The sequence below is a fragment of the Pundamilia nyererei genome, unplaced genomic scaffold (assembly GCF_000239375.1).
Source record: "Pundamilia nyererei isolate P.nyererei 1_Seehausen unplaced genomic scaffold, PunNye1.0 scaffold00304, whole genome shotgun sequence".
NCBI classification, from domain to species: Eukaryota; Metazoa; Chordata; class Actinopteri; order Cichliformes; family Cichlidae; genus Pundamilia; species Pundamilia nyererei.
The window spans coordinates 563,083-574,492 of NW_005187705.1; the positions used below are offsets into that span (position 1 = coordinate 563,083).

At 40.8% G+C, this 11,410-nt stretch overlaps 1 protein-coding gene across 1 annotated transcript; it reads right to left on the reverse strand.

Annotated features, from left to right (window-relative positions):
* Positions 1 to 4,346: 4,346 nt before the first annotated feature.
* Positions 4,347 to 11,207, reverse strand: cdx1b (caudal type homeobox 1 b). Its single transcript, XM_005751265.1, has 3 exons — positions 10,706 to 11,207; positions 5,537 to 5,685; positions 4,347 to 4,631 (listed from the first exon to the last, which is right to left on the reverse strand). The coding sequence occupies exons 1-3, from the start codon at positions 11,175 to 11,177 to the stop codon at positions 4,386 to 4,388; spliced, it is 867 nt and encodes a 288-aa protein (XP_005751322.1). The 5' UTR covers positions 11,178 to 11,207; the 3' UTR covers positions 4,347 to 4,385.
* Between the last annotated feature and the right edge of the window lie 203 nt (positions 11,208 to 11,410).

Consider the following 11,410-nt stretch of genomic DNA (forward strand, 5'->3'; position numbering starts at 1 on the left):
ACACACACACACACACACACACACACACGCTGCTGATAGTCTCTATCAGAGCTAAGATAGGAACGTTGTTGAAGGCAAAATGATCTGAGAAGGACAAAGGTCCAAGTATGGACGCACAAACACACACACAGCAGATAGCAGGATACTGTGCTCTGTTTGCCTAGTGTTCCTCTCTGCCCTTTGGACACCACACCTCAACTGCTGGATCAGTTAGCAAATACGTGTGTGTGTGTGTGTGTGTGTGTGTGTGTGCACGCAACTATGTTGGCTTTGAGACCCGAGTTTACCACTTGACCCTGAAAGATGGTTATTAAACTACAATGATAACCTAAAGCACAAAGGGATTTGGATGGAGTGGGTGCACTCTGACCATTGTGTGGACGTCCTTCTGAACCGAAAAGTATACCTCATCCAGTTTTCCTTTCCACAGTAATAAGAATGCAAAAGCTGGATACCAAAACTAAAGCTGTACATTGTGGAAGAACGAAGCCCCGGTGTCCAGGTTGGTTGTGAACATCAACACATGGAAGATTTTCAATAATGTCGCCTCACCAACATTCATCCAAAGTCTGCAAGGACGATGTTTACTCATCAGCTCTAATTATTATTTAATGTTGTGATAAATTGTTTTAAATGCTGCTTATCCGAGTCAGCTTCCTTTATTTTTGTTGGTGCTCAACCTGCAATTTAAATCCTTTTAAACTGAAGGAAATCAAACATGTTGGAGGTTCTTTTAACATACTCAAGACCTCCCAGTTTCTGTTTTATAGGGGGAGCCTGTAATTTGATTTTGTTCTCTAGTTTGGATCTTGGTACTGGACAATACAATCACACAAACTTTCCTTAGAGTCAAGGAACCTAAAATACTTAAAAGCTAGATTTCACAACATGTGGAATTCCTCAGGGCTCCGTCATTGGGCCTGCTTTATTTAATACGCACACTTAGATTGGGTGGGATTTAGGTCAGAAAGAGGCTCTATGCAGGTGAAAAATATTATTTTATAAAAATATTATAAAAATAATATTTTTCTTGTGGTATTTTTCATATTCACATCTGTTATAGTTGCAGGTGCCATCAAGAGAGGGTGTCCCGTTGTAAATATTTAATATTGATTAACTGAACTGAAAGACCCGAATAAATCTAGAAGCACCCTGCAGTCTTTTTCGGTACAGCCTTACTGTAATACATGTTTGTTTGATTGTTGCCTTCAAACACTTCTACACATTCAGGAGTTAAGCAATCAAACTTAGCACACAGGTAGATCTTCAGCCCCTGAAGGTTGTTGCCAAGAAGCACTGCCTCGAGGACAAACTCCACTGTAACACTCGGGCGTTCTGTTTAGTCTGGAAAATACATTTCTTTAACATTATGCTGCTTTTCTAATTATGTGAATGAAAAAAAGAGATCATCAACCTCTTATGATAAAGCTTTTCCTTTTTATTAAAAATTACATTTGAAAATATACATGTGATAAAGTCTGACAGGTGAGATCATAAACATTTACAAGACATTCACTGTATGTAGAGCAGAACAACAAAAAAAGATTTGACTGATTTTACTCACTCATACCACTGCTTCACTCATCCATGTGCCACTAAATAGGTTTACAAGCACTAAAGTAACCAGATTAGTGAAAGTAGTCCCATCTGGGCCTTATTCTGGAGGGATGTAGCTTCCTGTTCTGATATCATGTTAGTATTTTGTCTGTTAAAGTCGACCGAAAAACAGCTTTTTCTCACAGTGTCTCAGTTTAATAGTCTAAAGTCAAGTAAAATCCTTGCAACTTCTGAAATGTGAGGACTTAAAAGTTTTTGTTTTTGTCACGTATCATTCTAAAGTGAACAATTTCATTAAAAAAGAGAAAAATAACCCACTCAGTGCTGGAAACCAGCTCCAGGTGCTGCAGTGACCAGGAAAATCAGGTTTAACTACCATACACAGAAACCAGGATTGCTACTTTCACAGCTTTATCCATTACAATCAGCATTACTGTAACCTGGCTGACTAAATCTCTGTCACCTGAAGAAGATCCTGAGTGAACTGAAGACACTGGGCCTTTAATATGCTAACAGGTGATCTGCTGGACCCGTTTCACATTACAAACATGTTGCTTTAACCCTTTGGGCCACCAACCAGTAAAACAACAAGAAAAGCAATCAGTTCATGCTTCTGTTTGCTTCCAGAGACTTTGGGGTACAAGTTTAAAGTGGACCCATTTCATCTGCAGTGGTAGATGTTCATGTTAAACATGGACACCGTCAGCAGGCTACCAATCAGAAGAAAGTGTGCTTTAAAGTTGGAGGGCACTGCACCAAGGCCAATCGGGAACCATTGTTATGAGCCCTTAATGAAGAAAAGCTCTAACAGAGCTCGAGAATAAAACATGGAGCTGGAAATGAACATAATCCACTTTAACGAGACAAAACACACCCAACCAAAAAACAAACAAATTACAGGATCTATTTAGAACATTGGGTGGCGTCACTTCAGTGACTTTCTTATATCTTAAAAAGAAAAACACACTTAATTTAGTAAAGAGTAAGGAATCCAAGGCTTCAGTGAAACAACAGTGCAAAGACCCTGAAGAGACTTATGAATGCTAGATTTGTTTTGAGTAGTAAAACATGAGCTGATCACATGATGCAAAAAGAGTGAATCAGGGTCAGTTTGATGACATCTGAGCTGATGTGAGGCTAAGAACCAAACCCCATGAAACAAAGGTTTCTGTTGAAGTGGGCACCAATGCCTACGGAAGTCTCATTTAACCTTCTCATGTACAAAGCTCAAGTCTTAAATAAAGACAAAACTTTCCTGGTTGAAAAATCAGTTCAAAATATAAAAAAATATTTGATTTTTTTAAGAAGCACGTGGACATAGAAATGTCTCAGGACGAGTTATTCCACTAACATGTTAAAAATAAACATCCAAAAATCCAGAATCTGCTCTCAAAATCAGAATTTCATCCTGTGTGTCACATCTAAATCTCCTGAAATATTGATGGATGGCAAATTTAAATAAATGGTTACTTCTTGGTATAACTGACTGAATATGAAACTCTGCAAGACTACAAGTGTCTCAGAATTTGGAGTCCAAAGTAAACACATTTGATTCTACTCAAGCAGCTTGTAAAAACTTTTCTATAACTACTTAATTTCCAGCTTTAAATTAATTGAACAGGCTGAAAGTAGATGGTCCCTAAAAATCACCATGAAGAAAGCTGCAGAAAGACATGCAAACACTTAAGCTAATAGTTTTCTACAGTTGTCCACGTTGAGTTCTACATGTTGTGAGTCGTGAACTTCCCTGAGCTCAATATCTGGACTTTGTCCACTGTGTTTGAAAATTCCCAATTTCCAGCTTCAATTAAATGCAGCATTAAACTGGGTGACACTAAAAATGGACTCAAACTAAAGGAGCACTTCCTTTTAAGCAATCATGGTGCCATATTCATGCATTCAAAAACATAGTTTTTGAAAAAAGATAGTTTTTGAATTCACAAGCCGAGTTCAGCAGCAGCTCTGGCTCGAGGGTTTTAAGCTCACACAAAAAAGTTGTCATATTTAAATTAGCACGAAATCCGAGACAGTTTTATGATCAGTAACATCGGGGCTGTTAGTTCATGCTACACTCATAACATTTATAGTTTAGTGTTTGGATCAAATAAGAAGATTTCACTCTAACAACATTGAAACAATATTAAATTGAAAACAAACTTCTACAAACTTAATATAATTTGAAAATACCCTCTTTAAAGTATATTTAGTGTTAAAAAACGACTGTTTTCCACACTGACGGTACAGTTTGTATCCTGTATCTTCCTGCTGCAGCTCTTCATAGAGCTAAATGAAATATTTAAAACACTACACTGACGAATATTTCACAAAGAGAAAGAAAGAAAAAGGAGAGAGACTATTCTGTGTGAGAAGACAATGCACACAAAGTCAGCATTATATTTAGTACCTCTGTTATTTTACTCGGGCTTTTGTTTAAAGAGTTTGAAAAAACTTGTTTTATAAATATCAATTTGCAGTGATGAGCTCAACAGCATCTGTCACAGGTGAAAAATGTGTTTTTCCCCAAATACAGAGCTCCACCCACCACAAAGTTAGTCTTGGACATCGAATGGTTGTCCTTTAATGACTGACCAATCCTTCGACAGATGGAAATCACCTGCAGAGATTCCTTTTTGTTCAGATCCAATCACAACAGGGAATTATTTGATGGACTGGAAGTTGTTAGCAAAATGTCTCATTGAGATTTCTCTGATTTTCAGTGAACTTTAGCTTTAAGAAGGCAAACAGCAATGTGCAGGATGAATGTCTCAGTCTGTAGTTCAGGATTTTTAGTCCACATCCCGAAGTCAGTGTCCAATAAAACATTGTCCTCAGTACTCCTCTTTGATGTTCAGAGCTAGAGAAGGAGACACCAGCCCGTTGCTCCCGCTGCTACTTGTCACCATCGTGACGTTGCTGCTCCCGTTTGCATGGAGGCCATTGCCTCCACCTCCTCCGCCGCTGCCGTTACTGCCGGTGGGAGGGGTTGGCGTAGTGGTTGAGGAAGCCGGCTGTTGGAGTTTCTTCTTGTTGATCTTGCGCTCCTTTGCTCGCCGGTTCTGAAACCAAATCTTTACCTGGGATAGAAAAAAGGTCGGACATTGTTTACAGATTAACATGAATTATTCAAACACTTCCAACTACTGCACGTTTTTTTCAGTAACATATTATTGTTTCTGCACGATCAGTAAGAATTTGAACTAATTTGAGATCTAACTTATAATTAGTGACAGCAGTCTGAGCTCTGAAACCTAAGATTACGTTTGGGAAAAAACAGAAACAGTTCTTCAGTCTTTGTTCTCTGATTGCAGACACTCTACGAGCATCGCAATTGAGGACTTTAACAGTGTTAAAGGCTTCGTTCTTTTTCCTTAACCCTGGAGAACCCATGGGGTCAAATTTGACCCCATGGGTTCTCCAGGGTTAAAGGAACTCGTCTAACGTCTAAGCTACAGGAGATGCCAGAATTTAAAAAAACAAAACACCCCCCACCCAAAAAAACCTGCCCAATGGTCAGAAGCCTCTCTGAGTGTCTCTACATCCATACTGCTTTTGAAAACTGCAGTTTTTTCCTTTTTAAATTGGATCCAGTCTGACTAATTAATCACCGAATGTATGCAGATGATACAGTCGGTTTTGTGTATATCAGTTCTGAACAATAAGCATTATTTACAGGCTAAAGATCCAGATGTGACACCTTACTTGTGTTTGCCTTAGTGTCAAAAAATGAAGAAGTGCATTAATAAATCCCCTCCTACCCAGTATCCTCCCAGTGCCGAGATAAATGCGAGGGTTTATTGACTTCACCTTTAAGTTGTGCAGTTAAAACAAAGGAGAATCTCAATTGTTTTCTTCATACTTGACAAAATCTATATTTTGACATAATGTCAGTGCAAATAATCATCGTGTTAGTTTAAAAGGACAATCAAATATTTCAGTGGTCTTTCTCAGTAACAGGACAAAACATTTAGCTTTTGTGTACCTGTCTCTCTGACAGACTGAGTGCCGTGGCAAGCTCCGCCTTCCTTCTGATGGTGATGTATTTGCTGTAGTGAAACTCCTTCTCGAGCTCGAGCCGCTGGTGGTCAGTGTAAACCACTCGGTATTTGTCTTTAGTTCGTGTCTTTCCATCTGTAAAACAGAAACGAAACATTTTTTAAAACTGTTTATATGAAAAGCTGGAGTCTCTTCTGCAGGATACGCCCCCTGCAGGTAATCACTGCAAAGTTAAAGGGGGCTCACGTCAGTTTAACTTTTCTCGCTGCATCACTCAGCTCATGCTGGATTTGTGCAATGTCAGCTGAATTTCTGAAGCAGTTTTAGCAGAAAGATGAATAATTTAGCTACAATTAGCCAAGCTACAACATGTATTTACTTGTCAAGTAATCACATTACAACTACTCCAAGTCCCATAAAAGCATACTACTCTGTTAGAGGCTATTCCTCTACATAAGCAGTGTGCACTGAAGTCATAATTTATATGGCTTCAGTGCACACAGGACATCTCACACCTCCATGTTTAATCATCTGCTTCAGCTACACAAAAATCACACCATCTATTAGTGTGTAAAAGTGTGAATGAAGCGTATGTAGTGGAAGCATTTTATATTATGTGCTATAAACCTGTGAGACAAACTGCTGTAACCCTGATGGAGCTGCGTGTTCTTACCATGACTCCTGCATTCAAATTGACTCCCCGCCTCGGCTGCATTTGCATAAAACAGAGCCCTATCTGCTTTTATTCCTTTATGGTCCCGGAGTTCGTGTGTTACTGTGAACGCTGAAAATGAAACGAGCTGTTCAAACATTCAGTTAAATATTAAACTTTGAAAATTGGTTGTATACTACACTGTTCCCCCACCTTAACTCAGGTGCCTACATTACCCACAATGCAAGTGGACTCCCAAAACACCCAAGAGCTTAAAGAGTGCTTTTAACCAATAAGTCAATGGATCCCATGAATAACTCACACAGTTAGCTTATTTATTTGCAAACACTTCATATTATGCAATGCATTATTTATGTTATTATTTTCAAAAAAGAAAAAGAAAAAACCCTGAAATGATTCACTCTTATGTAAAAAGATTACACAACACAATAGTTGTTGATGTGTCTCAGAATCAGGACAAAAAGATCAAAGGTTTGAGTTTTGTATGTCGACCTCGAACACCTCGTGACACCTGCTGTGAGAAAAGCACAGTGAAATGTAATCAGTCGTGTTTAGGCAGTAAAGCCTGGTTCCTTTTAGTCAACACAAATATACTCTGTTACCTACATTTGTTACTTTGTTACTTTAACTGTCAAGAAATACATAAATCTTAAGGTCGTGCTGTCTGTTATGAAAAATGATGTATTCATATCTAGGAACTGTGGTGGAGGGGGAAAGAAAAACAAAGAAAAACAAATCAAACATTTTCATTGATGGATTTTGAGAGAATGGGCCCTGACGGAGGGTGAAAAACAAAAGCCCCCAAACCTCCTGAAGATTAAACCAGAGACTGAAAGTCACGCCAAAGACAGATTAGAATTCGTCTCTTTGCGATTTTCCATTTCTATGTGAATGTATGTGTGCACATAACAGCAAGACGGTTGTGTTAAAGTTAATTAAAAAGGCCTTCATGGCTCTTTAACACGCTCTGATTCAATATTAACACTAAACACACAACAGCTCAATAAGCAGCGTGCCACCCCCGTCTGTGCTCTAATCGCTCACCGGGGCGAATTAAAACTCAAACATTTTAGTTTGAGAGGGAACATCTGTCTGAACTTTAGAGTTTCTGCTTCATTTGTTGGAAAGTAAAAACCAACAGTTTGATTCTCCTTCAGCTGATAAAGAGCCGAGAGAGCGGAGACGCTAATGAAGGAGCGTAAATCAAAAAGACAGAGAGGTTTACTCACGGCACAGACTGAGCCAAAGATGGGCTTTCAGAGGCACCGACAGCTAAAACTGATGAGCAAATACAAGAAAAATAAGGACTTTTTGCTCATTTCCTAATTTCTGCTTTAACGAAACCTGGTTCTGATTCCATGTGTGCTTCTTGTGGATGTTAACTCACAGTTATGAGACGTTGTATCTACAACAGGGAAACTGATATGACTCTAAACAATATGGAAATGTTGGAAAAAGCAAACGAGTCCAGGTCTGTTTTTGAAGGACAATCCACACAAACATTAAACATTCACTCTAAACTTACAGCCAATAAGAGAAAAGTACTGCATTTTATTTTACAGCTTCTATTGCAGAGTTACAGCTGATTACCAGGAGTAAATGTGCAGCTCTTTACTGTATTCTTACATCTTATTATTAACAGTAAATTCCTGCAAATGATGACCTCATCGTTAAATGCTCTAATGCGTGTTTTCCCATGCAGCAGTTTACTATAAAACTACAGCTGAATACAGCTCAGATTTCACTCCAAACACCCGTCGAGACTCCGTGGATGTAAACCACTATTTTATTGTCATAAAAGTCAACATGCATACAGAAGAGTCTTGCGTTTAAGCGCCGCACGCAGCCGTAAAACATGAAAATACAAAGAGTACGGGAATAAAACAGCCCCCCAAGTCTCACCCAATAAAAACAGAAGCAGTAAATTATAATAATAAGAGTACAAAACTAAATATTCACATCCACAATAGAGTAGAAGATGAAATTAACTTAACCAGTACCTGAGAATGAAAGGAGATCTAGTGGAGGAATGTAAGATTCACCCGACTGTTTGTTATCCCCTCTCTGTCACTGGCAGAGTCGAAGCGTGAGGTCATTTTTAGTGGTTTCTCCTGTATGTCATGTGCACCTCCAGTTTTGGGATGTTCTTACTGACAAAAATGTTGACTCTTGCAGGATGGCGGTTAATCAGATGTTAGTCTCACTGATGATTTTAGCTTTAAATACATCTGAAAACAGCATCATCTGCATCAAACTACTGTTCTTTGGGCTTTTTTTAGCTTTTGAAAAAAGCCCAAAGTTACTTGCCAACAGCTGCAACTCTCACTCGCCTAAATCTTTCTTTACCGACCTGCACAGCTGCAGACTTCCTGCGGTGGCGGCAGGTCGACAGAGGCCGACTGTTACCTTTGAGTTGGCTTCATGTTCAGAAACACCTGATAGTCCGGCTCTAGCTCCCCAAAGAAAGATGCTTTATCCTCTAACATTACTTATTTATTTCTCATTTATATGTAAAATGAAAAACACATATTTAAGTTAAAAGATAATAGAGACTTTAATTATTAATTTTTTTTAACAGAATCTATCAAAATCAGAGAGCTGTGTTCAGGCTTTTCTTTGTGATGTCTCTAAACCTTCTATATTAACAGGACCCTTTACGATAAAGAGTTTTTAAAAGGCTGCAAAACAATTATCCAATATAAAGTAATAAATGATGTTTAAAGTCTGTTGCAGTGCCACTTTTCATGTATATGAAATAGGGAATCGGGCTCCCTACAGAACGTTTTCTACACCAGATTCATGCATTTTTTATTAAACATTTTAATCACCTGTGGCCCCCGCCTCCCCCGTTCTGTGCCACCCTGCTGTAAAATTCCTGGATACACCCCTGCTTAAAATGGACGGTGGTTAACCTCTTACTGACCTCTCATCTCTGCAGGTTTCTAACAAATCCTTTTTCATGTCCATCACAAATGCAACTTCAGGTCATTTCAGGGAAATAAAGCTGAAGGTCGTTTTTAGCAGGTGTGTGAAACACAGGGCGTATCCCAAACACTCAGGCAGATCTTACTGACCCTGTATTATTTTATATTAGAAAGTAAGATTAAAAAAAGAAAAGGAAACTCCTCCCGTGCACCAGTCAATCCTGCTGTTCAGTTTGATTCACTGATTTTATTGCTTTTAATTATTATCACTAAAAAACGCATTATGAAGCAAGGCTGAAGTTATTTAACAATCATTTCTTTAGAGCTGATAAGATGTTTTGTGACATGTAAGAGCTGCAGAAACCTCGGAGCCTGAGCCAAATTCACACTTCTCACTTCAAAGTGGGAACTATCTTGTCGGCTCTTGTTTTCTCCGCCCAGGGACAAGCGGAGGACAAAGGCCGAGCTCAGCCTGCCCGGAGTCACGACCAGCGGGGCGCATTTACATTACAAGGCTTCAAACCGGCTTCACACGTTTGATCCGGAGACAGGCCGGGACCCGGTGGGAACGCTTCAGCCGTCATGTCCTGACAGCTGCACCAACTCATTCTGCAGGTTCAAACCTCCACGACGAATAAACATCGAGTACCAGTCAAAATCGGTGCAAAGAAGTGAAACGTGAAGAAAGGGTTCCAAAAATAGTCTGAATGGGACGAATGGAAATATTGGGCAAGAAATTTAAAATAAAATAGCGGCAGGAAATCAAATTAAGCCGAACTGAGGTGAAGCTGCGTGACATGGTGATATATGGAGCTTTTAATCTGAAAGTCTGAAGGAAACCAAATCATTAAAATAATGACAGCGGTTTAAAATAAATACATAAATAGAGCGTCAGTGATGAGGTTCAAATTTAAATTAATTAAATTAAGTTCCAAAGTGACGACGATTACATCCAGATAATAAAATAAAAACGATCTGGGAAATTATTCAGGAATAAATCTGCATAAGTAAAGGGGGAAAACGGAACTTAAGTAAATATAAAATTTAAGCCTTACAAACGTCAATTATGCGGATTAATAACGTTTAAATCACTTTTTACTGTGAGCACGAGTGGCTACATGCAGCTTATTTAGAATATGTATGAAAGGAAAATCATCTCGTCATAAGGAAAAGAAAGCATTATCAGGATCATTGCTGCTGAACTTTAAAGAGTCAAAAGGAGGGGCTCGTTTTTCGTTAACCAAACTTCATCTCAGGCCGATCAATCGATTATAAGCGTGTTTCGTGCCGGGCGGCCGCTATCTCCAACCTGAGTACACATGTGCAGACATTTGAGTATCACTGCGTCTCATATCAGCCTCATATTAAAATGTCAAACAGACTGTTGGAGCTCGGTTTGCTTCAGGAATAAAATAAACCACAAGCAGCTGAAAAGTGACGAGTAAGCGGTTAAAGGCGAAACCATGAGCGGGTTAAAGGTAAAAACCTGGCTATTGTTGGGGTGTTCGTTAGCAGGTACATCAGCGGCATTAAGAGGGAACAGGTGTGGGGGTCTTACTGGGGTTGCTGGGCGGCGCGGAGGTGCGGATCCACTCGTACGGGGTCCTCCTCCGCGGGGAGCCGGGGGACAGTGGCCCCGCGGAGGCGTTCAGGGAGGCGGGGATCAGCGCAGGCGGCTGGCCGGGGAACTCCGTGGGCCCGAATCCGAGGGTGGTGCCCACCGCACCGGTCACGGAGGAGGCCGCGGGAGGCGCGTAGGGATGCGAGGACCAGTCGTCCCGCGCGGGCGGAGGAGGCGGGTATGCCGGGCTCCAGCCACCGGCCGCCGGCGGGGCTTGCTGGGCCGGGTGTTGCTCGTTGCCGATGCCGTGGTGGTGGTGGTGGTGGTAGGAGGCGAAGTCCGGGTACTGCGGGGGGGCGGGCACCGAGAAGTTCTGCGGGCTGAGGCTCAGGCCCGGGTGGCGCGTGACCGGGTTCTGGTGCGGGTACATGGCGGGGTCCTTGTCCAGCTGCAGGTAGCTCACGTACATCTTTCCAGGTGAGGGGACTCCCTCAGCATACTGCGGATCCAGCCTGCCTCTCTCACCTGGTCTGCAGGTAAACTTCAATCTCTGAGTGCGCGCGTGTCTACCTGTCCACACCTCCACCTGCTCGCGCGCTCTCTCTCTCTCTCTCTGTGCCGTCTCCATCAGCTGCCCGTTAAAAACTGCAGCAGTCACATGTTCACTTTTATTGCTCTTATCTCCCTCCCTCACCTCTCCTC

What these genes read in the sequence shown, in the direction of transcription:
- cdx1b (XM_005751265.1), bottom strand. Translation starts at nt 11,177, where the DNA reads ATGTACGTGAGCTACCTGCAGCTGGACAAGGACCCCGCCATGTACCCG. An exon ending in CGCGCCGCCCAGCAACCCCA is followed by an intron (nt 5,686 to 10,705) that starts GTAAGACCCCCA and finishes TCTGTTTTACAG; the next exon opens with ATGGAAAGACACGAACTAAA. An exon ending in TCAGTCTGTCAGAGAGACAG is followed by an intron (nt 4,632 to 5,536) that starts GTACACAAAAGC and finishes TTTCTATCCCAG; the next exon opens with GTAAAGATTTGGTTTCAGAA.